The sequence below is a fragment of the Vigna radiata genome, chromosome 3, assembly GCF_000741045.1.
Source record: "Vigna radiata var. radiata cultivar VC1973A chromosome 3, Vradiata_ver6, whole genome shotgun sequence".
NCBI lineage: Eukaryota > Viridiplantae > Streptophyta > Magnoliopsida > Fabales > Fabaceae > Vigna > Vigna radiata.
In genome coordinates, this window is record NC_028353.1 from 12,328,552 (window position 1) to 12,355,120 (window position 26,569).

The 26,569-nt window shown below is 34.9% G+C and overlaps 1 protein-coding gene across 1 annotated transcript in view; it reads left to right on the forward strand.

Moving 5' to 3' along the window:
- LOC106757574 (structural maintenance of chromosomes protein 3) overlaps positions 1 to 26,569 on the forward strand; it is a 36,316-nt gene that overhangs the window by 9,421 nt on the left and 326 nt on the right. Inside the window, exons 10-29 of the mRNA XM_014640256.2 lie at positions 824 to 999; positions 2,886 to 3,131; positions 3,216 to 3,337; positions 5,530 to 5,674; positions 9,077 to 9,249; positions 9,465 to 9,564; positions 15,156 to 15,292; positions 15,520 to 15,721; positions 21,230 to 21,317; positions 21,402 to 21,551; positions 22,298 to 22,449; positions 22,568 to 22,759; positions 22,835 to 23,018; positions 23,103 to 23,173; positions 23,248 to 23,399; positions 24,170 to 24,338; positions 24,685 to 24,831; positions 25,108 to 25,200; positions 25,407 to 25,581; positions 26,229 to 26,420. Of these exons, the coding sequence (XP_014495742.1) occupies positions 824 to 999; positions 2,886 to 3,131; positions 3,216 to 3,337; positions 5,530 to 5,674; positions 9,077 to 9,249; positions 9,465 to 9,564; positions 15,156 to 15,292; positions 15,520 to 15,721; positions 21,230 to 21,317; positions 21,402 to 21,551; positions 22,298 to 22,449; positions 22,568 to 22,759; positions 22,835 to 23,018; positions 23,103 to 23,173; positions 23,248 to 23,399; positions 24,170 to 24,338; positions 24,685 to 24,831; positions 25,108 to 25,200; positions 25,407 to 25,581; positions 26,229 to 26,419 (3,065 nt within the window). The 3' untranslated portion in view covers position 26,420. The remainder of the gene's footprint in view (positions 1 to 823; positions 1,000 to 2,885; positions 3,132 to 3,215; positions 3,338 to 5,529; positions 5,675 to 9,076; positions 9,250 to 9,464; positions 9,565 to 15,155; positions 15,293 to 15,519; positions 15,722 to 21,229; positions 21,318 to 21,401; positions 21,552 to 22,297; positions 22,450 to 22,567; positions 22,760 to 22,834; positions 23,019 to 23,102; positions 23,174 to 23,247; positions 23,400 to 24,169; positions 24,339 to 24,684; positions 24,832 to 25,107; positions 25,201 to 25,406; positions 25,582 to 26,228; positions 26,421 to 26,569) is intronic.

The following is a 26,569-nucleotide window of genomic DNA, read 5'->3' on the forward strand; positions in this document are numbered from 1 at the left end:
TCAATCATTTCATATGTATGATACATGTGTATTTGTATGCATGTATTTGTGTGTACTTGATGTAATATGAAAAATATAGTAAATTATAAATTAACTTTTTAAACTTAATACTTTAACATTTTTTTAGGAATGAAACGTTAATTTTCTATTTGCTTGATAATTATATATGTGAAAAAGAAATAACTAATACATCAAGAACAATAAAAGTGGCTAGGTTAGTTTTTTAATTAATGATAGCATAAATTCAAATTTTATTCCAAGTATATCCTTATTGTTAAATGTTTGATGTGGTGAGTGCCCTACTTTTTATATAGAATAAGTGAATACTTAATAAATCAACTTTACAATAAATTATGGGAATAAAAGAAATTTAACATCAGGTAGGTTTGAAAACGAGTCATTGTTTCTTTGACAAAGAAAAGCATCTTTATTTTCTTGTACATAAGGCCAGAGGTAGCATTAATTTAATCCTCTAAGAATTGCTATTAAGTTCTTCCAATAAAGAATTAAAAAGTGTATAAAATATTATTTTGATTTGTAAGGATTAGATTAAAGAACTATTTTTATTGTGAGAGACATTTTATATTGTTAAGTTTATAACTGAATAATTTAGTATGATGTTTTTAAGATTCCAAACACATATTTTAGTATTTTAGGATTATCTATTAAAATATATCTATATTAAAAATAAAAAAAATTGACTTCATATCATCATTGTTAGTAAATAATGGATAATATGAAAATAAAGTATCACATTGTAGTGTTTATTACAACATATAGTGTTTATTATTCTGTTATTCTCATGCATTTTTCTGTTATACAGGTAACAAAAGAAAGCAAATAATCCAAGTTGTACAGTATTTAGATGAAAGGCTGAAGGAACTAGATGAGGAAAAGGAGGAACTTAGAAAATATCAACAGCTTGACAAACAAAGAAAATCATTAGAATATGCTATTTTTAGCAAAGAAGTTCAAGATGCTCAGCAGAAACTTACACAGGTTACGGGTTAATTATTATCTCATAATTATTTGCACAATTTCTTACTGTTGGACTTATTGGTTTTTTATTTTTGGTGATTATTCTTTTGGTTTGGTTCTTCAAAATTACAAGTATATAACTAAAGATAAGACAATGAAAGTTTAAATAAATTATTATGGATATGCCAATTTATGTTTTCATGAGTGTGTCTCTCTGCAATCATGGATTGTCACCGAGGATCAGAAAGAACAAAAGGAAGGTGACAACCTTTGATAACTAAAAAGTCTAAATAGGATGTGAATTACTAATAGAAAGAGTACCTTTTCAATGGGCAATTGGCCAGGTTGAATTATCATCACTAGGAGCCATGGTTTTGATTGATGATTGAGAAGAACTTGAGGAAGAGGATTCATTTGGAGCATTGGACTGGTCATGGGTAAGAGGAAGTTGGCATGTGAGCGTCAGGGGTCGAGCAACAACGTTTGAAAAGTGAGGATTGGAACAACCTTCTGGGACCGATGATGTCGGTTGTTGCCTAAAGAGATGCTCTAGATCCAGTGGTCACCAGAGAAATCTGAGACAGTGGCTGACAACGAACAATGGACACAATGCCCGAAAAGACTGTGATTAGCAAAGTGGGATCAACCTGCTTTGATATCAACTTAAGATAAATAAACGAGAAATAAAAGAGACAATGCATTTTAGAGTGCTGGAAATCATCTCTTATGACCTTATATTTATAACCATAGAATTTTGGTACAATGAGAAGAAGGAAGATTTAAGATGAAAAGTCTGAACTAGTAACCTAGGTACTGAACTAGGTAAAATTTATTTGTGTAGCAGGTAGTGGTTTCCAGTACAACTACTTCATGTTTAATACTAATTCTAATATTACCCTTAAATAAACTATACCTATTTATCTAAACGATGTTTGAACAGTTCTCATTTAAGAAATATGTCAGAATAATTTTTTGATGGAAATATATGTATAAAACATGATATAAATATTGGAATGCTAATATATGCTTATCAACATTCTTGAAAATGATCTAAACTCAAACAAATGTCTCCATATTATAATTTTGTGTGTGGGTTTAGGTACTTTGCTACAGGCTAGTGTTGGGTATCAAAATGACATGTTAGATTGGGTTATGTGTTCGGTACAATTATAAACACAAGTGTTTGTTAATCTGTGTGCCGAATATTAATATTTCAAATGTATAATATGAATAACTAATAATAATAATATAATATTATTGGAGTAGGCTAACATCTGTAAGTTATTTTTTGTACTGAGAACATTTTTATTTTTGCTGTGAAAATAGTTTTCTGATGATAGAGCTTTGAGTTTGAATAAATGATGATGAACAATAGAGGAAATCTTCTAAACAGTGAAAATAAAATTGTAACATGAAAGTTAAATTAGAAAACTTTGGTTAAGATAATCACATATTGTGACATGCAGAACTGTTGTCCAACTCAACTTTTCCTCCAATTTCAAATTTCCTTCTTTTCATTTTCCTCTGATTCCTTTCTGCTTTCCTTCTCCTTTTATTCCCAAGTCATCCACCTCACGGAAAACCCTAACTTCTACACAATTGCTGTTCTGCCAGTTGTCCACTGTACTATTTCACTTTCTATCTTTTGATTTCTCAATTTGACCCTGGGGTCCATTCATAATTGCCTTGATATCCTTGGCTCCTCTTTCTTGCTATAAATACTGTTAAAAGGCCTGTTATATACTTGATACAATTATTTGGAGTTTATAGTTGTACACTTTTATTTTCTCTGCTGATTCTTATGATCAATCATAATATTGAGTGTCAAATATTTATTGTTCAGACATTTTTAATCCCTTTTCTGTTATTCTGATTTCTGTAATTGAATGCTTGTCACCTTGTTTTAGATAGAAGATGAACGGGCCAAGGTTTCTGAAACATCAGCAAAAATGTATAACGATGTTCTTGATGCCCATGAGAAATCCAAAGATTTAGAGAATACATTAAAAGATGTATCAAAAGAACTTCAAAACTTTAACAAAGAAAAAGAAGCTATTGAAAAGCGACAAACAGTGGCATTAACGAAGCACACAGAGCTTGAGCTTGATGTCAAAGACTTGCAAGAGAAGATCTCTGGAAACATCCGAGCCAAGGTACTAACATGAAGAAGCCTTTTGTGAGTTGTTTTTGATGGGATTGTCTTCTACATGGCTCATCTTTTTCCTACATGCTTTCAGGAAGATGCTGCAAGACAACTGGAGATACTTGAGAAAGAAATTCAAGATTCAACCATTGAACTGGGCAAAATCATTCCCTTACACGAGGATCAAATTCAGAAAGAAAAAGACATTACCATGCAGTATGTTTATGGTTGAACGTGTCTTTTATTTGCTTGAATCAGCTTACTGTATCTAATCTAACTCTCCTAGTTTATTGTCTTTGACTCTTTGACATGGTAGTTACATATTTTAGTGCACTCTATTATACTGGATTAATCTTATCTCTTTTATTGTCTCATTTAGCTATAATCTTGGATTAGGTAGGATATAGGACAGTAAAATATATTTTTTAATCTTTAACATGCTTGTACTGCTTTCAACAAAAGAAATATAATAGTGAAAGCCATTTGAAGATGGGATGGGGGAAATATTATATTTGAAGAGTTAGCACAAGAAACGGAATTATAAATCATACACCTAGCAGAAAGAGAAACTTGAGAATGTGGATGCTAATGGAGATTTGAAAACTGGTTCAATCCATCAGCACTTGGCCTCAAACCAGAACCTTTTTAGTTGCTTGATATTTGACAAGGCAAATGTCAAATATTGGCATGGAACTTGAAAAATACAGTTGTCTTCGGAAAATTTACTCACTAGGTTTTTGGTTATAAGCAAATTATGTAATTGGAGTACGACAGTAAGTTTAAGATGGGAGGGAAAGTAAGAACAGAAGGAGGTAATATGCTGACCATGTCTATTATTAATGTGAATCTGGTACTTTCCTTATAAAGGATCCAAGTTGATATGATGTGAGGCACCTTAGGGGACCAGGCTGTGCTGGTTGCAGGGCTGGAGTTACTGATATTGACACTGGGTTGATTTTATATCTTATGTTTTTGGGAGACCCAAGTAATGCAAGATTCTGAAATAATACAGGATTGTGTATGTGTTAGCATTTTGAGGCAATATGGCCATATTTGAAGCGTACTTTGCATTGCATGTTAGCGAAATGACTGTGATAATGACTTCAAGAATTACAATCTCTGACCTCTTAGAGGTGGTTGTGACAAGGAGAATTGGACAGTGCTCGAGTAAGATGAACTTTAGCAAATCATATAGAACTTCCTGGAGAAACTTCTGAAGTTGCATTTAATGAGCAAGAATAAACACCTTGATTTCTTCAATACGAAGAGGTTTAAACTTGCTTCTGACCATTGAAATATGTTCTTGAAGTGAAATTGGATCCAATTGAAGCAAGCGCAGCAGCAAGCATTTTGATGTGAAGGAGAGTATTGTAGATTGCAGTTCTGTATGAAGAAACTTCTGAAGTTGCATTTAATGAGCAAGAATAAGCACCTTGATTTCTTCAATAGGAAGAGGTTTAAACTTGCTTCTGACAATTGAAATATGTTCTTGAAGTGAAATTGGATCACAATTGAAGCAATCGCATCAGCAAGCATTTTGATGTGAAGGAGAGTGTTGTAGATTGCAGTTCTGTATGCAGCTGGGTACTTTTGTGCATCTTTGCTTCTGAAAAAAGCCATGAGTTTTATCCTTAACATGATATGAATTTGCTCACAAAAAAGCTTGTGAGAGAAGGGAACTATAAAGTGAAGACTGAAACCGTGATAAGAGTATTTTCTGTTGTTGTTAGGCTTTGTACACTGGACTAACTTTTGCAACGTTGCAGTTGGCTTCACTCAGAAATCAGAAAGGAATCTTAGTCGCTTAGAAATGTTGATTCAACATTCTTGAAGGCATTGAGCCTGGATTATAGGTTCTACTTGTTGGCATAGGAGAAAATTCTTGTCATCAAGTTTCTTTGAGATCTAGTGCGAGAAACATTTTTTGAGGAAGAAGATAGAGTCTACTGCCATCATGATATTGGTTCCCAACTGTGTAAAAGTTGACAGAGTATTTCATTCTCTTAGGGTGAACTAACTTGACTTAAGTTCCTTCGAGATCAAGTACGAGTGGCAGTGTTTGAGGAAGAAGATGGAGTACAGTATTCGGCCAGGATATTGATACCCAACTGTGTCGAAGTTTACAAAGAGTTTTAGATACAGAATTTTGAAAGAAGAAAAAGTGCATTTCATTCTTATAGCATTCTGTTACAAGTTAGAACAGAGGTGATATAACTCGATGTCACTTGCCAGCTTGCTTAGGGCAAACTAACTTGACCCAACAACCCAGCATAATATTCCCATTCTTCAATTCTTTAATATTTGTTACATGTTTATAGCTAGTATATGTTTTGGCACATATCTCTATCATTTATTGAGGATATTCAACAGGTCTAATAAGTATTTCTCTCAAATAAATGAATTGTTAGAATAATGGAGCGTGAAAAGAAACTCAGTATACTCTATCAAAAGCAAGGTCGAGCTACCCAGTTTTCAAGTAAAGCTGCTCGTGATAAGTGGCTTCAAAAGGAGATTGATGATCTTGAACGAGTGCATTCTTCAAATAAGGGGCAGGCAAGTATTCATTTATCTATGTGAGCTCTAATTAATTTTTTCCTAAACACTCTTTTAACAGATTCATGACATGAAGATTTCTGTTTTTATTTAATCTTGATTTCTGTTAATTTTAAGTGTGATAATAAAATCATTTTCCTACTCTGATGTATATGCTTATTTTAATTAATGTTTTTTTCTGATTAACAGATTGAATGCATATGTCTATTTGGGAGAATAATTACCTACTTTTGTCAACTTCTTTAGATAGCTTTTGATAACAAGGTGATTATATCTTGTGAATGGTCGTATTTAAGATGCAGTGTGTTATTAGGGAATAAAAAAATTAAAAATCATGGGAGGCTCCCCATCCTGAAACATCGTTTGGCTATCATCGTTGTAAAACTTGAGATTTCAAGTAAACTCTTCGAGGTTCCATAAGCACAACTTATACATTTAGAATATTCAATGTTCAAAAGTGTGAAAATACCAATTCTACATTTTAATTCCATAATAAAGCTAAATATAAAACTATAATATCCACTATTACACTCAAAAATTGTACATATTTTTTGATTGAAACGAACATGACAAATCATTTAGTGTTTTGTTGTCATACTTCTCTTGGGACGTGTGGTTATCTTATGGTTTGTATTGATGATATTGTTATTACAGAAAATTAGAATAATAAAATTGTTCAATTAAAAAAGCATTTATTTTTACCACTTTTGGACCAAAGATTTGGGCTATCTAAAGTATTTCTTGATATTGAAGTGGTGCAATCAAAGGTGTCTTGATTTCACAATGACAATATGCTTTTTATTTTTTTGGAGGATATAAGCATGGCAAATTCCAAGCCCATTGATATATGCACTCAAATATGAAGTTAATGAGAGACCAAGTTGAACTTTTTTCAAACCCATAGAGATTTAGGAGGTTAGTACAAATACTCATTTATCTCACTGTAATAAGACTTGATGTTTCTTATCTGGTGGGAGTTGTAAGTCAATTTATGAGAACACGCACATTGATCATTGAAATGCTATGATTTGGATTCTTAGATATATAAAAGGACCTCGGGACAATTATTGGCATAGGAGAATAAAGGAAATACTCAAGTTTTTGGATATTATGTTGATTGGGCTGATTGTCCCTTTGATAGGAGATATACCACCAGATATTGTTTATTCCTCGGATGGAATCTTAGAAAAGTTAGAACAAAGTGTAGTTGTTCGATCTAGTGCAGAGGTTGTGTATAGATCTATGGTCCTAGCTAATTGTAAACTCTTTCAAGAGTTAAAGATTGTTGAAAATGGGCAGATGAAGTTATATTGTTACAATCACGTTCTTCATATTGCCTCCAATCTGGTGTTTATGAGAGAATTAAACATCAGAAGATTGATTGTGATTTTGTTAATGAGTTTGAGTTCTAATGATAAACTCATTAACATTCTAACTAAATCTCTAAGAGGATCTATGTTCCAATATTGGGGCCATGACTTGTATGTTTAAGCTTGCGGGTTAGTGTTAAAAATTGATGTTCTTTTAATATTATTTCTTTTGTATGTATCCAACTTTAGGGTTAAGGTTTAAGGTAAGTGTCTTACCTTACTTTGTTGCTCCTATATACACATAAATTAAAATCACACCAATGAAGGTTGAATACATTGCTTTTTCTTCCTTGTTTTTTCAAGTAAGATGAACAAACATGAAGATTAAACCAATATACCCTAAGAAGGAAGAAGGAAAAGAGGATGAGTGTGGGGGAGAGGGAGAAGGGGGTAATTGAAGAAGGAATTCTATTCAATAAGATTGAATGGTTTTTCAGATACATGAAGTGTATGTAGCCTTCTTGTCCATCCTTAAAGCGTCGAAACTAAAAATCGGTAACCCAGAGTAAGATCTATCTTTCACATTTGTCTTTGCAATAGAGTTAGTTTGATGATGCAATTCGATCAGTGACATATTAGTTGCCTCCTTGCCTTGGCATGATAGGTGATAATTGACCTATCATTTAATGCTGCCGACATCCTTAAAAGCATCAAAACTAAAAATTGGTAATCACAGTTAGATCTTTCTTTCGCATTTGTCCTTTTTAATAGTTAGTTTGCTGATATGTCATGTTAAGTGACATATTAGTTGCCACCTTGCCTGAACTTGTCATGGCAGGTGGCAAATCAGCCATCATTTAACGTGTGATGTTAATGAACTTTGTTAATTAACATCATCCATACAAAGAACTAACGTGAAAGATGGATATTGCACTTAAGAGTTGGGAGAGAAACCAAAAACCTTATTATAATTTTCTCTTAACCCTAATACATCACTAATCATACTTATATAAGAGAAAGGAATGGTAGTTCAGCATAAAACAAAAACAGAAGGCTCCTAAAAATCCTAGTACCAAAGTACATTATATTTCAACAATTACTAGAGTCTAGTTTTTAGTTTCGACATTTATATGGACTGACTAGAAGGTGATAACTACTTTCGAGGACGTGAAAGACTATATAGCCTCTTGATTTCTTTAGGATTTGTGAAGAGTGGCGCAACATATATATTAATATCCTTTCCACATTAGTACATGCTCCCCTTCTAGTGGTAGCACACAAGTAGTTCCTAATGTACTTGTCAGTCACCAGGATGAGACTGACTCTGATACCATTATCCTATGGTAGATCTCCGATCAACGGGTCATTGGCCACCTACATAAGAGAATACGATACCATTGTCAACTCAAAATTTTAAGATAGAAGTTTTATAGGTCCTCCTTATATTCGCTCATCTTACCTATGTCTATTGAATGCGAGACTTTAACTCACTTTACACCAATAATCTCCTCCTTAAGTATGAGTTTCTTCAATAATTACACTCACTACCCCTATAGCAGAAGCACAAAAGTACTTTTACAATGAGTTACCTGGCATAATGTACTTCTACAACAAATTATCCAGACGTACTTGTCGATCACCAGAACAGAACTGGCGTTCTTACTAGTTTGTTGTGTTCCATGAGGATGAGCAACATATGGTCATGAACTAACTAAAGAAAACATGATAGTACTTCAAGACAATAAGTTTATGTATTTTTGGCCTTATACGATGCTCATCTTGGGGAACTCTTGCTAACAATTTACTCCAACACTAACAATATCTCAGCCGATAATTCTCAGTAATAGTCATTAATTTTTTTCCTTATCGCTATATCTCTTCTATGCTGTATTGAAGTATGTAATGGTGCTCAACTTGTTAGTGTTGACATGAGTATTCTAAGTAACTTTGGATGTGGTCGTGACTCTTGCCATAATTTCCATTATTTATTTCTGTTTTGTCAAATTTAAATCATTATTTTGATCTTCTGTTGTATGAATAGTGATCTTTTAAACCATGCTCCCTTGTTTTTAATTGTTGTTTTGGTCTGCAGGAGCAAAAGCTTTTGGAGGAAATTGGTCGGCTTAAAGAAGAACTACATGATTGTGATAAAAACATAAATAAACGTAAATCAGATATTACTCGTTTGGAATCTGATATTGCTGAGTCATTTAAAGGGCTTAATCATTTCAAATTGGAGAGAGACAAGTTAAATCTTGAGAGGAAGTATGTAAAAGTCCTCCTTTTGTCACCGTTTTTTTTTTTTTTAAATTTCTAGATATACTTTTTCCCAGATTAAAGAAGAATTAGGTACACTAAAGAATGAGTATACTGAAAGTGTAGGATACCTGCCTTCCGAACCAACAGCAGAAAGGAGGAACATTGTAAACTGCTAGTAAATATAATATTGCTAATGAGTGTAATAAATTGTTACATTTTAGGTCCCTATGGACAAAGGAGAATGAAATCACTGCTGAAATTGATAAGCTGAGAGCAGAACTTGAGAAGGCTGAAAAAAATCTTGATCATGCAATTCCTGGTGTGAGTAATCCCTCTTTTGTAGCTTCTTTTACATCCCTTTTCGTAAATGCCATTAAATTATCAATCATTCTCAACATGGTATTTCTAGGCATTGCATCTTTCAACATGTACACCTTAATACGGGCTTATTCAGTGTATAGTTTTATTTTAACTTATAACCTACTCGATGTGAATTAACAGTGTTATGACTCTCTAAAGTATATGAATGATTTTGACATGGCTTTTGTTGGTTTTTCACATCTTTTATGCAGCATATAGATGAAGGGAATTGCAGAAACACTTTCTTCCATATATTATGCGACAATTAGAATGATAGAAGATATAAAATCATTTTGTTTTGTTGGAAAATGCTTTTAACTTTTTTATTTTTTAAATGAGTTGAGTAATTGCTGGTTTGCCACCACTTAGTACAACACTAAAATGTGACAAGGTTGCAACTTGTGTAAGTCAACATCCATTTAGGAGTTTCTGAGAAAATTAAGATTGAGTCTCTTAAACAGAGACTATAAAAGAGCATAATCTGACTTTGTTATTTTGTTGGAGCCCAACTAACCACGACCAAGTAACAAAATATGAGAAGACAATGTAGATGTGTTCCTTTGGGATATCCTAAAATCGGCATCTTGTTGGACTATAATAACAGGTTGTGAGAGAGAAACGGGAGTGTTGAGAGCTACCTTGTTAGTTGCATGATTTTAGGAAGATTTTAGATTTATTTATTTTAATTAGTCAATGGCTATTAGTAGGGTAGTTATTTCCTATTTTGTAGTCAAGTCATTAGTAGTGGTTGCTAGAATCGTGAGATGTGATCTTTTAGTTAGTTATTTTTAAATGTATTTAAATTAAGTTGCATTCAATAAGAAAATACACTTCTAGTAAGCCAATATTCTTCTGTTTTTATTCTCTAAAAACCTACAATTGGTATCTAGAGTCCTTTTTTCTTAAGGGATCCGTAGAATGGAAGGAGAGTCAACTTCCTTTGCAGTAGCACTTCCCATCTTTAATGGGGAAGACTATGATATGTGGGTTGTAAAAATGCAGTCCTATCTAGAGGAACTGAATTTATGGGAAGCTGTGGAAGAGGATTACTCTGTTCAATCGCTACCAGAGAATCCTACCTTGGCCCAAATAAAAAATCATAAGGAACAAAAAACAAAGAAGGCAAAGGCAAAGTCATCCTTGTTTTCTGGTGTTACAACATTGATCTTCACCAGAATTATGACTCTAAATCAGTGAAAAAAATTTGTGATTTTTTGAAGGAAGAATATGAAGGAGATGACAGAATAAAAAGCATGCAAGTGTTGAATCTAAGGAGGGAATTTAAGATGCAAAGGATGAAAGAGTCAGAGACAATCAAGGAGTACTCAAACACGTTATTGGTCATTGCCAACAAAATAAAGTTGTTGGGCAGCGACTTTGCGGACTCCAGAATTGTCGAGAAAATCCTTGTAACAGTGCCAGAAAGGTACAAAGCATCTATTGCCTTATTGGAGAACACCAAGAATCTGTCCAAGATTACTTTGGCAGAGGTGTTACATGCTTTGCAAGCCCAAGAACAGCGAAGGCTAATGAGAGAAGATCGTGTGGTTGAAGGTGCATTCCCTGTCAAGCATCATGATGTCAGAACCAATAAAAGGAAAATTTTCAAAAGTTTCCAACCAGCAAGCAGTGAAAATGGTGTTTTTATTCAAAAACAAGGTAAGGGTAAAAAGAAAAATTATCCACCTTGCCAACATTGCGGAAAATTGGGTCATCCACCATTTCGCTGTTGGAAAAGACCTGATGCAAGGTGCAGTAAGTGCAATCCGATCGGTCATGAAGCTGTTATTTGCAAAGCAAATGTTCTCCAACAAGAAGCTGAAGGTGATGCACTAAATGCACAAGAAAATGAAGACCAACTTTTTGTTGCTACCTGTTTCTCCAGCAGCAGTTCAAAAGAATCTTAGTTGATTGATAGCGGCTGCACAAACCATATGACCTATGGCAAAGAATTGTTCAAGTGTTTGGACATGACCGAAGTCAAATGGGTCAGAATTGGAAAAGGTGAACAACTTCCAGTAAAAGGCAAGGGTTCAATAGCTATAACAACTCACAAAGGTACAAAAACCCTCTCTGATGTCTTATATGTACCTAAAATTAATCAAAACTTGCTTAGTGTCGGACAGTTACTAGAGAAAGGGTTCAAAGTTATCTTCGAAGATAAAGTCTGCACAATTAAAGATCCAACCGGCCTTGAAATGTTTAAAGTCAAGATGAGGAGCAAGAGTTTCTCATTTAATCCAATGAAGGAGGAGTAGATTACATTTCCAGTAACAGCAAGCTCAGTCAATCTTTGGCACAAAAGGCTGGGTCATTTCCATCATTTGGGAATGAACTACATGCTGAAAAATCAATTAGTTTGTGGAGTTCCTTCCTTGACAAAGAAACTAGCTGAATGTGAGGCTTGTAGATTCGGGAAGCAAACAAGGAAACCATTTCCTAAAAGTAGTTGGAGGGCTAGTAAAAAGTTGCAACTAGTTCACAGTGATGTTGTTGGACCACAAAGAACTCCATCCATAAAAGGAAGTCTTTATATTATTTTTATAGATGACCTAACAAGAATGTGTTGGATTTTCTTTCTTAAATACAAATCAAAAGTAGCTGCAGTATTCTGGAAATTCAAAGCATTTGTTGAAAATCAAAGCAATTGCCATATTCAGATCTTGAGGTCAGACAATGGAAAAGAGTATATAGCAAATCAATTTCAACAATTCTGTGATGAAGCTGGGATTGAGCATCAATTAACGGCCCCTTACACTCCTCAACAAAATGGAGTGAGTGAAAGGAAAAATAGATCAATCATGGAGATGGCTAGGAGCATGCTTCATCAAAAGGAATTACCAAAGAAGTTTTGGGCTGTCGTGTTCATATAGAATAGGCTTCCGACACGAGCCTTGCAAACTCAAACTCCATTTCAAGCCTGGTTTGGTTTTAAACCTTCTTTGGACTTTCTTAAAGTATTTGGTTGTTTGTGTTACCCACATATACCTCAGATTAAACGTGATAAGCTTGATAAAAGGGCTGAAGCGAGATTATTTATTGGCTACAACACAATTTCTAAAGCTTATACGATTTTTCAACCTCAAACTGGAAAAATTCTAATAAGCAGAGATGTGCATTTCATGGTAGATGGAAACTGCTGGAGTGATTCAAAGAAAAGTCAGAACACTGAATTGGAGGTTGAAGACACTGTAGGTGATCCACCTATTAGAGGAACAAGGTTACTCTCTGATATCTGTCAAAAAAGCAATGTATCACGGTGCAATATAGCTATTTGTGAACCTGCCAGTTTTGAAGAAGCTGCTATGAAGGAGAAATGGTTAGCTGCAATGCAGGAGGAGCTGTCCATGATTGAGAAAAATCAAACTTGGGTGCTAGTTTCAAGACCTGGGTGTTCAGAACAAAATTCAACCCTGATGGTTCTATAAACAAGCACAAAGTAAGGCTTGTTGTAAAAGGTTATTCTCAAATAATTGGGATAGATTATTCAGATACTTTTGCTCCAGTAGCAAGACATGATACAATTAGGCTACTACTTGCCATTATAGCACAAAAGGGGTGGCAAGTGTTTCATATGGATGTCAAGTCAACTTTCCTTAATGGTTTTCTGCAAGAGGAGATTTATGTTGAACAACCAGATGGTTTTATTATAACAGGACAAGAAGAAAAGGTCTACTTGCTGAAAAAGGCTTTATATGGTTTAAAGCAAGCCCCAAGAGTGTGGTACAACAGAATTAATGATCATTTACTGCACTTGGGCTTTCAAAAGAGTGTATCTGAAACTACACTTTATGTCAAACATGATGGTGTTGATACTTTAATTATTTCTATATGTTGATGATCTCTTGATGACAAGAAGCAATCTAGCACTAACTGAAGAATTCAAGCAAGAAATGAAAAAGGTCTTTGAGATGATAGATCTTGGTCTTATGACTTATTTTCTGGGCATGGAGATCACTCAAAAGAAGAATGAGATTTTTATCTGCCAGAAAAAATATGCAAAGGAGATTCTAAAGAAATTTCACCTTGGTGAATGTAAACCAATGAACACTCCAATGAATCAAAAAGAGAAGCTAATCAAGGAGGATGGAACAGATAAAGTTGATGAAGCTTATTTTAGAAGCTTGATTGGGTGTCTAATGTATCTTAGATCCACAAGGCCTGACATCTTATTCCCTAGCTTGCTGTCAAGATTTATGCATTGTGCTAGTGAATTGCACTTGAAGGCAGCAAAGAGAGTTGTAAGATACATCAAAGGAACTGTCAATTATGGAGTTAAGTACTACAAGGTACACAATTTTAAATTATTTGGTTTTTCTGACAGTGATTGGGCTGGTAGCTTGGATGATATGAAGAGTACTTCAGGGTACTGTTTTAGTATGGGTTCAGGTGTTTTCTCTTGGTGCTCCAAGAAGCAAGATGTTGTAGCTCAGTCAACAGCAGAAGCTGAGTTTATTTCAGCTGTAGCAGCTGTGAATCACGTTATTTGGTTGAGGAATATTTTAACAGATTTGGGTATGAAACAAGATAAATGCACAGAAGTTTTTGTTGATAATCAAGCAACAATTTCAATCTTACATAATCGTGTATTTCATGGGAAGACCAAGCATTTTAATGTGAAGTTGTTTCACTTAAGAGAAGTTCAAGAAAGTGGCAAGGCATGTTTAGTCTACTGCTGACATATTTACCAAATCTTTTTCACTCAACAGATTTGAATTAAGTTAGGAGTTTGCAGCCTCCAAGACAAGGAGGAGTGTTGAGAACTGCCTTGTTAGTTGCATGATTTTAGGAAGATTTCAGATTTATTTATTTTAATTAGTCAATGGTTGTTAGTGGGTTGATTATTTCTTATTTTGTAGCCAAGTCATCAGTAGTGGTTCCTGAGATATGATCCTTTAGTCAGTTATTTTTAAATGTATTTAAATTAAGTTGCATTCAATAAGAAAATACACTTCTAGTCAGCCAATATTCTTCTGTTTTTATTCTCTAAAAACCAACAGGGAGGATAGGGTAAATTTAATGTTTATAGACCACAACAGAGCTATTAAATTTATAAGGGTGAAAACATAATAACAAAACATTCAGTTACCTTATTTTAAGATAATAACAAGTATCTAATCAATTTAGTTAGTGAAAATGTTCACTGTTACTATATTTACAGCATTCTAACACAATTTTAACTCAACCAATGCAAATACGTTCCGGCTTATTGTATAAGAGGTGTACATTTGCTGCATTGGACTTTAATGTTTATAAATTTGCTGTTGTGGAAGTGTATTATATAACTATAATTATGTTTGTAATTTTTTATAGAAAGCATACTTGAATGTTTGTTTGATTACTCTGTTGCAGTTAATTTATACAGATATGAGTAAATAGATATCCATCTGGTAAGGGGTAAGATGATTAAAATTATTATCCACACGAGTATGAGTCCAAGTCCGTGCATATATTTTTTTGAATGTGTAGGGGTACTTTGATCTTATTCCATTGTTTATCTGTTGAGTGTTAGGGTTAACTATCTTGATGTTTGAATTTATTATGACATTCAGGATGTGAGAAGAGGGCTGAATTCAGTTAGGAAGATTTGCAGGGAGTATAATATTTCTGGAGTTCATGGTCCAATTATTGAGTTGCTGAATTGTGATGAAAAGTTTTTCACTGCCGTTGAAGTTACAGCAGGAAACAGGTCATTTCTCACTCATATTTATTTTAATACCATTTGTTGCATTAAGTATATTTTCCTACACTGTTTTTGGTGAAGGGAGAGAAAGGAGAATTTGCCTCATCTTTAGCATGTAGTTGTTCAATCTTTTTATTTTCAGTCCTTTGTTCTTGGGCTAATTTCTTAACTGGTTTTATACTTTTGCACATTTGGCGTAATGTTTTTTATTTTTAACATCTTTGTTTGAACAGCTTATTCCATGTTGTTGTTGAAAATGATGACAAGTCAACCCAGATAATTAGACATCTTAATTCACAGAAAGGTGGTAGAGTTACATTTATTCCGCTTAACAGAGTAAAGGCTCCACGCATCACTTATCCGCAGAGTTCTGATGTCATACCTCTTTTGAAGAAATTGAACTTTAAACATGACTATACTCCTGCATTCAGTCAGGTTAGCTTCTGAAAATTGTTATATTTTATTTCACGCAGGTACAACTTCTTTAGGTGCTATTTGGTAATAAAATAATTCTGATGTTTTGGTCTATCAAATGTCAACTTAACATGAAAAAAATGATGCATAATGGAGAAATGTTATTATAGTAGTTGGGATATTTAATGATTATTATTTATTGTGTATTATTATTATGTTTTTATTAAAAGTAAATATAACATTATCTCTTATTTAAGCGATCTTCCCGACTCTTATCCTCCTAGGAGAATATTTATCATGTTGGATTTTGTATTTAATTGTTTCATTAGGATACGCTTTAGGAAACTAATTTTATATTGGAATTGTTAGGATTTTTATTATCTTTGGGTTATAGGTGCCATGTGTTATTCTCTTAATGAGTTGAGTTGATTTCCTAGAGGATTGTGCTTTGGAATTGTGAGAATTTGTGGTTGTTGGCATGTCTTTTTCTTGTGATTGTGGGTTATAGGTGCCATGTCTTTTTCTCGTTTCATTGAAATTTTTTTTATGTTTGGAAAAAAGAAAATATGAGTTAAAAGTCTCACATTGAGTAGAAATAAGAAAGTTTAGTAACATATAGAAAAAAAGACTCACAAAGACGTTGTTCGCTCATGACTCATTGGTGATGAATCTTCTCAGTATATTCTTGTAGAAAAATCTGAACAGCAGTATCTGAAGTGATGATTTGTCTTGGTAACCGGTTCAGATTGAGGTATGCATGTCCCGTTGTGCTAAAAATCAATAGTAGTTAGGGTCAAGGTAGTTTGCTGAGATAATTGGTGGGAACAAGCATGTCCTGTCGTGGCAAAAACCTGTGGTAAAGAAAACCAAACTCACTTGAGGGGAAGACTGTTAGGAATCTTAAGGTAGAAGTTTAAAGTCAGATGTTGTTTAGAAATAATGAAGTTGAGTAACATATAAGGAAAAATGACCTACTAATGCAACCTTAAAGGGTTGGGTTAAAGTTAGTGTCATAATCTATTATATGGTTTGCTCATGACATGGTAGTGAATCTTTCAAGTGTATTATTATGTTAACAAATGGTTAAGGCGAGGATGGGACATGTAAAACATGGAAAAATGTGGCTGACCCAATAACTATCCCCTTGATCTTAGACATTGACATCTAAAGCATAAACAAATATAGATGTGTCCATCAGTGGATATAAGCTATGTTATCAATAACTGCTGGAGCAGCCACCATTGTGGTGGAGCAGGGTTCTGTGACAGAATCTGTCATATTCCTTTTTGGAGTTGTGATTGGATAAGCTGCAATAGTGGCAGTGTGGGGCCACTAAGGGTGTTAGGATATACGTTAGGATATATGATGATAGGATAGAGGGTTGAGGAGTAAGCGTGTGGGGCTGTTGGTTGACAAGGGGAAGTTGGTCAGAACATCTATAAATAGAGGTAGTGTGACGTGGTAGGGGGTATCGAGTATTTTTGTAAAGTCAGGTCTCTTGCCTGTAGAGAGGTTATGCTCTCAAGGGAGGTTATGCTCCCAAACCCATGCTTTGTACAATGACTATCCATTATGAAATAAGAAGATTCTTTCTTCCAATTCTATTTTCTATTGTCTGTGAGTGCTCTTAGTTAGGCTCCAAACTCAGGAACCTAACAAATTGGTCCAACCTGCCGGATCGAAAGGCTGTCGGAAATTGGGGGACTGTCGTTTCGAGAAGTTGTCATTTTGAAAGGCTGTCGGAAACAGGAGAACTACCGTTTCAAAATAGGGGGTACCGAATCAAGAACCTGATCAAGAAAGTTATCAAGAACCTATCGTTTCAAGAAACTGTCGTATCGCGACACTGCCGGAATCGTGTGGGGTGAAGCAAATTGCGGTTGATAGAATGAAGGCGCAGATAGGAGCGGTGCGATCAGATTATGCAGCAATACGCCAAAATTATGCTGAAATCCGCCAAGATTTGCCAGAAATCATAAGGATGTTGGGTGGTCGAGGCCATAACTAGGACGACCAACATTGGGACCGGCGAGAGGGGAAGAACGCCATGAAGTGCAACCTAGCGGTAAGAAAAGGGTAGAACTTCCCACTTTCGAAGGGTTCGATCCGTTTGGGTGGGTCTTGAAAGCGGAGAAGTTCTTCGAGTTGCAAGGTGTGACTAGAGGAGGAAAGGGTGCACCTAGCGGCATTCAATATGGAGGGGAGTGCTGACTACTGGTTCAAAGCCTGGAAGGACAAAGCCAAGAATCGTTCTTGGGAAGGCTTGAAGGGGGCAGTGGTGGTGCGATTTGGAGAATGAAAAGGGGGCACCGTTTTTGAAAGGGGGGCAGACAATAAGCAGTCAGGAACTGCGAAAGAGTACACCCTAACATCAAACCATAGAGAAGTGCCAGAACCGAACGGGAGAGGATTGCCCGAGCCGAACGTGACAGAACAGTCGGGATCGAACGGGCTAGGACTATAGGCGGCCAACCCGAGAGGACTTCAGGAACCGTACGGTCTGGAATTGCCATGCCCGAACGGTCTTGAACTGCCAGAACCGAACGGGAGAGGACGTCTGGAAGAAACCGTTAGTGGACGTCCGGAAGCGAACACGATAGGTCTAGTGTCGGACCCAAAAGGAAGAGGGCGGAAGGAACTGAACGGTCTAGGAGGAAGGGATCTGTGGGAGAGAAGCGTGCTGAAAGAAGGAATGAAGGCCTCAGAGGGAAGATTGGATGGAGGAATCAATGGTCGGGAGGTAGAGAATGGGAGTGTGGTAGAAGACGAAACAATTGGGGGACGATCGAGTGGTACGATTGTCGAGCGGACCAAGGCAGAATTAGACTTAATGCAGTTAAAGTTGTCCACTCTCTCGGCTGGTGGCCCTATCTAGCCAAAAGCGATGAAGTTGCACTGTTTGATAGGGGACCGAACGGTATTGACCATTGAAGGACGAAACCGAATGGCGATACCCGTTATAGGAAGAAAACGAAAAGGTCGAGACCGATTGGTAATGACCAGTGGAAGACGTACCCGAACGGTATTGACTATTACAGTTCAACACCGAACGGTATTGGGGCAATAGATAGGAAAGAGAAAGAATGGAAGATAGGGGAGGAGGAGTTGCCACCTCCTAAGCCGCCAGACCTGAATTGGTGGGCGGTAGCTAGTGGATTCCCTTCATATGAAAACAAGATGATGAAGAGGAGCCAAGCGACCCAGTTCTTCGGTTCCAACCTTGAGGACAAGGTTGTTCTACAACGGGGTGTAATGTTAAGATATATGATAGGATAGAGGGGTTGAGGAGTAAGTGTGTGGGGGTGTCGGCTGAAAAGGGGAAGTGGGTCAGAGCATCTATAAATAGAGGTAGTGTGACGCGGTAGGGGGTATCGAGTATTTTTGTAAAGTCAGGTCTTTTGCCTGTAGAGAGGTTATGCTCTCAAGGGAGGTTATGCTCCCAAAACCATGCTTTGTATAATGACTATCCATTCTGAAATAAGAAGATTCTTTCTTTCAATTCTATTTTTTGCTGTCTGTGAGTGCTCTTAGTTAGGTTCCAAACTCAGGAACCTAACAAAGGGTATCTGAGCATTGTGGTTATGAAGCCGAACGGTAACTGTGCCTGACACTCAAAAACCTCCATAATGCTGTTGTGGACCTTCACTGTGTTCTGTCACAGAACCACCGCTTCACTTTGAGGGTGTGCTAGCTAATATAACTGATGGGTTGTGGGTCCTTAGTCTTTCAGTATGTAGTTTTTTCATTTCTCATTTTCGGGCCTCAATTTGAGTCCAACATCTTAGATGGGTTGCTTTTAAACTTATAGTATGTGAACATTTATTTTTAGTATACTGTAATAAACTAAATAACAACAAAAATAATAAGAAATATAATAGTTAAATATTAAATAATAAACAAAATAACAACAAACTAAATAAGGTGTAAAATATGATATAAAAAAATAAGTAATAACAAGTAATAAAAATAATAGGAAATGCAAAAAGTAATATATATATATATATATATATATATATATATATATATATATATATATATATATATATATATATATATATATGGTAAAAAATCTAAAATGATATATCTTAAAAATTTCTTAAAACAAAATTAGAACATTAATCATTCACTATCTGCTATCGTACTTTTGTGGTCAACCGAACTATGGATATAAGATAGTGATTCATACCATAGAATTTAGGCATAGGGCATAATTCCCTAGAAACACAACAAGGTGATGATTACCCAAAGTATTACAAAATGTAGGATTAAATTTTTTACTTTTCCATAAAACGCACTATAAACTTTGCTTTGTCCACCTATCCGTCTCGAGTGGCTAAATAACCTGGTTGTGTTGCCCTAATGGATTCCTCTGTCTTTGTTACAATGTGTAATTTAAGCCCATTATTTAATTTTTAGACCAAACACATTGAGAAAAAATGACATTTCGGGGAAAGTTCTTATTTGGAGACATGACTGGATTTGTCAATTCAAACGATCTAGCAGATGTTTCTCACAAAGTGGTAGAGGTTTTTGCATTAGTTATAGATTTAATAGGCTTGGTATACATACAATTCGTAAATATTATATAAATAGTTGTAAAAGATATTTATGAGATATTTTGAGTTGTACATGTTTATGTACCTTATTGTAACTATGAATCGTACCGACATATTATGAATAAGAACTTGTGTGTAAATTTGATGTAGAATTCATCACATGTCTCTTTTTTTTTTCTTCCTTAACAATTTCCTACTGTAACACAACACAAGCATCTAATGATCTGGCCTTATCTTAACTATGAACCTGCTTCAGGTGTTTAGTGATCCTGATTATGCTTCAATCAGACCCATCTCTTCACCTTTGTTTTAGATTTTCACTAGACAAACATCCTGTTTGGCGTTTACAGATTCATACAATCCCTCTGTATTTGGATGAAAATTCAAAGGTACCGTGTTGAGGGCAGATCTATGTAATGTTCAAATTAAAATATGTCACGGTTAACTTAAAAATGTCTATGTAAACATTTTAATTAATAATAATAGTTGATCTTTAATAAACTTTTTTTGTGTTTTTTTCTTCATGAATCTAGGGTATCCCTTGGCTAAAATCCAATTACTAATGCTTTGAAGTATTGAGATTCATTTAAGGGATTGATGTCTCCCTACATACGTTACTCAATATACATGAACCAGGACTAATATTTTTTAGTAAAATTATAAGATGTATTTTTCTGTCATGTTGATGTAATGGTCAATCTCCCGGGGTTTGTGCAAAATGTTGTCTGGGCAAACTAAAACTATTCTCATGAGATACACAAGATGGGATTTGAACACCTTTATAGAAATTTTATAGATTTATTGATCTGGATTTTCACGGAAGGTAATGTTGTTCTGCTTGTCTGTTTATCTTAAGATTTACAGTTACATATGTATGCTGCTGTAGGGAAAAATATTGGATGACAGTATATTAATACATAACTATTCAGTTGTTTTTTATGCACCTTAACGTCACTTGTGATATTTCTTTTAGGTTTTTGCTAGAACGGTCATCTGCAAAAATCTGGATGTGGCTTCGAGGGTTGCTCGTACTGATGCTCTGGACTGCATCACACTGGATGGTTGGCCTACATCTTTTCATTGTCTGTCTTCTTTATTTGGGCTGGTCTTGTGTTTCCCCTGACAAACTCACCAACTTATTACAGGTGATCAAGTAAGCAAGAAAGGTAGTATGACTGGAGGATTTTATGATCACCGAAGATCGAGATTAAGGTTTATGAATATCATTACGCAGAATAAAGGCACTATTCACATTAGAGAGGAGGAATTGGAGAAAGTTAGATTTAATCTACAGGATATCCTTTGTGTTAATAAATTTACTTTAATTTTTTACTTTTTGTTTCTCTTAGGTGAGAACTCATTATTTATAAGTTGCAAATTAAATGATTGATGAAACGAAGTAAAGAACATCTAAATGGTCTGGTTTACCTGATCATATTTTGGTCGGAAAAGATAGCTCCAAGAGTGAGTATAAAGGAAACTTTAGTTGCATTCGTTTAATTTATGTTATGATGCCTATTTCTCTGATTAACTGCAGTTTTACCACTGTAATTTTATTCCAATTTTCTGGTTATTTGTTTTTGGTTGTTGGGGCATGTCATATTCATCTTGATGCCTTAGAAGATGTTTAGTGGGTAAAGGATGATTGGTCCATAAAATTGTTTTATTTCAAATTTGTCAAGCTTAAGTTAACCATAATGAGATTCTCTATCTGGGTTTTCAGGGACAAAAGTTATGTTTTATTGCACTATGCATGTTCCTTAAGCCTTTACTTAAATCCAGTGTTTCTTTGGGACTCTATTATCTAGAACTTTTTTTTTTTTTGAATTATTTATTTATTTATTGATGATGATTACTTTTCCTTTCTATGATTTATTTGCATCATCTTGTGCTAAAAGTTTTGCAAGAGAGTCTCAATTTGTTTTTGTCCTGACAATGTGGGTTATGTCTATTTCTATTTTGTGAATGTCTTATCTGATGCCTAAGCTATTCCTTGTCATGAAAGAATTTCCTCCCATTGTTTTTGCTGAATTAGTCTTACAGATAGATCAAAAGATTAATGAACTTGTTGCTGAGCAGCAGAAGATTGATGCCGAGCGTGCTCATGTCAAATCTGAGATAGAACAGCTTAAGCAAGATATTGCTAATGCTAATAAGCAGAAGCAGTTGATTACTAAAGCACTTGCAAAAAAGGTGTTATGGAATTTTTAGGTTATACTTAATTATTCGTCAGGGAGCTACTTTTCGGTTGTTTGTTACCTTGAGGAATTTTTCACTATTTGTTTTACATTTTTTCCTTTATTGCTTGTAGGAGAAGTCTGTTGGGGATGTCCAGAACCAGATTGAACAGCTTAAGGCTAGTATCGCAACAAAAAATGCTGAGATGGGCACTGAGCTAATTGATCATTTAACACCAGAGGAAAAGAAACTCCTGTCAGATTTGAACCCTGAAATCAAAGACCTTAAAGAGAAGCTTGTTGCTTGCAAGACTGATCGTATTGAGGTTATTCAATCAATTGTATTTGTGTTCACAATCTTTTGAAGTTAGTATTATTATTTTGACTTGAAATTTTAACAGACTGAAGCAAGGAAAGCAGAACTGGATACCAATCTTACTACTAACCTTAGGAGAAGGAAACAAGAGCTGGAGGCTGTAATATCGGCAGTGGATTCTGACTCTCTGGTTGGTGAGGCTGAATCCAAGGGGCAGGAGCTTAGTGATGCTAAAATGTTGGTTGATGACTTGACAGAGCAGCTTAGAAGTAAGCTTTTCAAATTTTAAATCAATGTAGTCTTTTATCTATATCTTGAATATCTTTCCTTTTCTGATCAAATTTCATCCTCAGGAGTTGCTGAAAATATAAATGATCGAACGAGGCTAATTAAAAAGATCAAAGATGAATTGAATAAATTGAAGGTAATGATTTTTTTAATTTGATGCTGGTTGTATCTAATTTTGCTCCATACAACGATGAAATATGTTGGCTGCAGTCTTTGGAGGACGATTATGAAAGGAAACTTCAGGAAGAAGCAAAAGTATTAGAGCAATTGCTGAGTAAAAAAAATACATATGCAGCTAAAGAAGAAGAGTATGCCAAGAAAATTAGGGAACTGGGACCATTGACATCAGATGCTTTTGAGGCGTAAGTATTTTCTTTCATCATATTTTTCCCTTTTCTATGTGCATAAGATGAATTATATTAGAGGCATATGAAAAGACTGAAAAATGACAGTTCAGTTATATGGGAAGTATTAAAGCTCTCCATTCTCTCTATTAGCAATATCTCGCGTAAGGAAAAGTGACAATTTTCATCCGCAATGAATTTGATGTTATCACATTCTTAAGTAAGCCTTGTGCTCATCAAGATTCTGTTTTGACACATGTCCAGTGAACACATTCGTTTTGCTTCATTGTCTTTAAATATGACAGTGGCAGAAGTAACTCCTGCAGCCATGGAGACAGCTTGTGAACAAACAAGAGCATAAAGTCTTTTGGAATTTTAATAGGTTAACTTGTTAGGATAGTTTAACTTATTTTTTCAGTACCCATCTGTCACCTAGGTGTAACCTTTTCATTCTTTTTGTATGTGATGTAAGGATTGTTCTAAACAAGAATTAACTAAAAGATAAATTAATTTCTTCAGCCTTCTTATTTTCACTGTCAAGTAAGTCCATAACAAATTTCCAAAATCCTTATCTGGATTGTTTTGTTACTTCGTTTTTTATACTTAATGGTATTCAGTCTTTCCTTGGGGTTAATCATGACTTCTATACCATGATAGTTTGAGGATCTGGCGGATATGATGCTATTACAGTTTATTTCTAGTTGTGTTGCTATATATCACTTCCTTTTTATGCTTGGCTTTTAGCCACCGTAATTTAATTTTTTTCCTTTCCTCATTGCAAATGACAGGTATAGACGAAGGAATATAAAAGATTTGCACAAAATGCTGCACAGATGCAATGAGCAATTGCAGCAGTTCAGTCATGTAAACAAGAAAGCACTGGACCAGTATATAAATTTTACAGAACAACGAGAAGAACTTCAGAAAAGACAGGCCGAACTTGATGCAGGAGATGAGGTACTTTACAGGGATTTCAATTATGAATGCCCTTTATAATTGTTTCCAGAGAGAAAAAAATTGATGGCTACACTGCCTAGCATATATTTTTAGTTCTGCACTTTGCTATCTAAATGATTTGGGTGCCACTGCTCTGTAATGATTCAAATCATTGTTGTTTCTTTTTGTGCCTCTTTAGTAGGTCTTATTTACCAATCCCCTATGCTAGGAATAATCTTGGAATGTTTATATTATTTGATTTCAAGCTTGATTTTGCACATCAGACTGATTCCATTGCCAAGTTTTTCATTTTTGGCTATTTTGTATCATGCATTACTAACTTCTTTGACCTACGGAATAATTTCAGAAAATTAGGGAGCTGATATCGGTGCTAGATCAGCGGAAGGACGAATCTATAGAACGCACTTTCAAAGGTGTTGCTAGGCATTTTCGGGAAGTATTTTCTGAACTTGTGCAGGGTGGCCATGGTCATCTGGTTATGATGAAAAAGAAGGTCTGTGATGGTTCTTGAATTATACATTAAGTTCTTTTTTTAATAGGAAAAAATAGTGCTTTATAGCTCGTTCTGTTGGTTCATGTTTAAAAGCTAGTGCCGTTGTTCTTTTTATGTTTTCCTGTCCTATTTTCATTCTGTTGTTTCAATGTGGTGCTTGATTATTACTTTATTTCGTTGTGCTTTGCAAAATAGTGAGGATTCTCCAGAAAGGTTATTTAGTTATCGTAATTGATATAACTGTGGTATTTCTGTATTAAATTCTGTTTCCCTCAGGATGGTGATCATGATGACGATGAAGATGAGGATGGTCCTCGTGAAGCAAATCCAGAGGGGAGAGTAGAAAAATACATTGGAGTGAAAGTGAAGGCAAGTGTATTCCTTTTGTGCCATTTTAAAAAAGAAAAGTAATGTAAAGTTTCTACCAGAAGGCTTGTGGGTTTGTTTTGTACATTAAAGAGAGAAAGAAAGGTGACAGAAGCATACTGCATTAAGATAGCCATTGCCCTATTCACTTATATTAAAACTGCATAGCATCTTAGATCTGACATTTCTTGTCTCCTTATTGCTTGCAGGTCTCATTTACTGGACAAGGGGAAACACAGTCCATGAAACAGTTGTCTGGGGGTCAAAAAACTGTTGTTGCCCTTACTCTTATCTTTGCCATACAGCGATGTGATCCTGCTCCCTTTTATCTATTTGATGAGATTGATGCAGCTCTGGATCCACAGTACAGAACTGCTGTTGGAAGTATCCATATTTACGTTTGTTACCATATTGTGTCAATTGATTGGTCCTGTGCATTTCATCCATCTCTATTGACTGCATACCTCATCGTTTTATATTTGTCCCCTTAAATTGGAGGGGAGGGAAAAGAAGGGGTTATTAGGACAGAATGGAATGCACTATCATTAGATTCCGTTTCATTCTATCCTATTTTACAAATTATTCTTAACTATCTCGGTAGTAGACATGATTCGTCTCCTATATTATTTTGAAAATCTATTATCATATCTTAAAAGAGTATCCCATTGACACACAGATATATATATATATATATATATATATATATATATATATCATGTCAAGTCAGTATATGTAAGCGATATAATGATATACAGTATCTATTTTAGATTCCGTTTTGGTGGTTCTGGTGAGAAAAAGCTTGTGTTGTGGTTGTATGTGTTTTTGGTGCCATTGAAATATAAAAAGTTAATTCATGCTTGTGATATTCTTTCTGAATGGCACGTAGATTTCAGGGTTTTATCATGTCTCTTTTGGGATTCTTATCTATTGAAATTTAAAAAATTAATCCATGCTTGTGGTATTCTTTCTGAACTGCATATATAGATTTCCTGTTATATCGTGTCCCTTTTGGGATTCTTAACTATCCGTAGATATGATTCGTCGCTTGGCTGACGTAGCAAACACTCAATTTATCACAACAACATTTCGCCCAGAGCTAGTGAAAGTTGCTGACAAAATATATGGTGTAACACATAAAAACAGGGTCAGTCGTGTTAATGTTGTATCCAAAGAAGATGCATTGGAATTTATTGAGCATGACCAGACGCACAATGCTGAATAAGGTAAGCCTTATAACTTTTCCACAATTTCTCTTTTGATTACTTTAGGGTTTGTTATGATCCCCACTTCTAGTTGGAGTCATTGCTTCTCTTATTAAAAGTAATTGCATTTTTATGACCTTTGTTGCATGCTTTTCAATGATAAATTACAA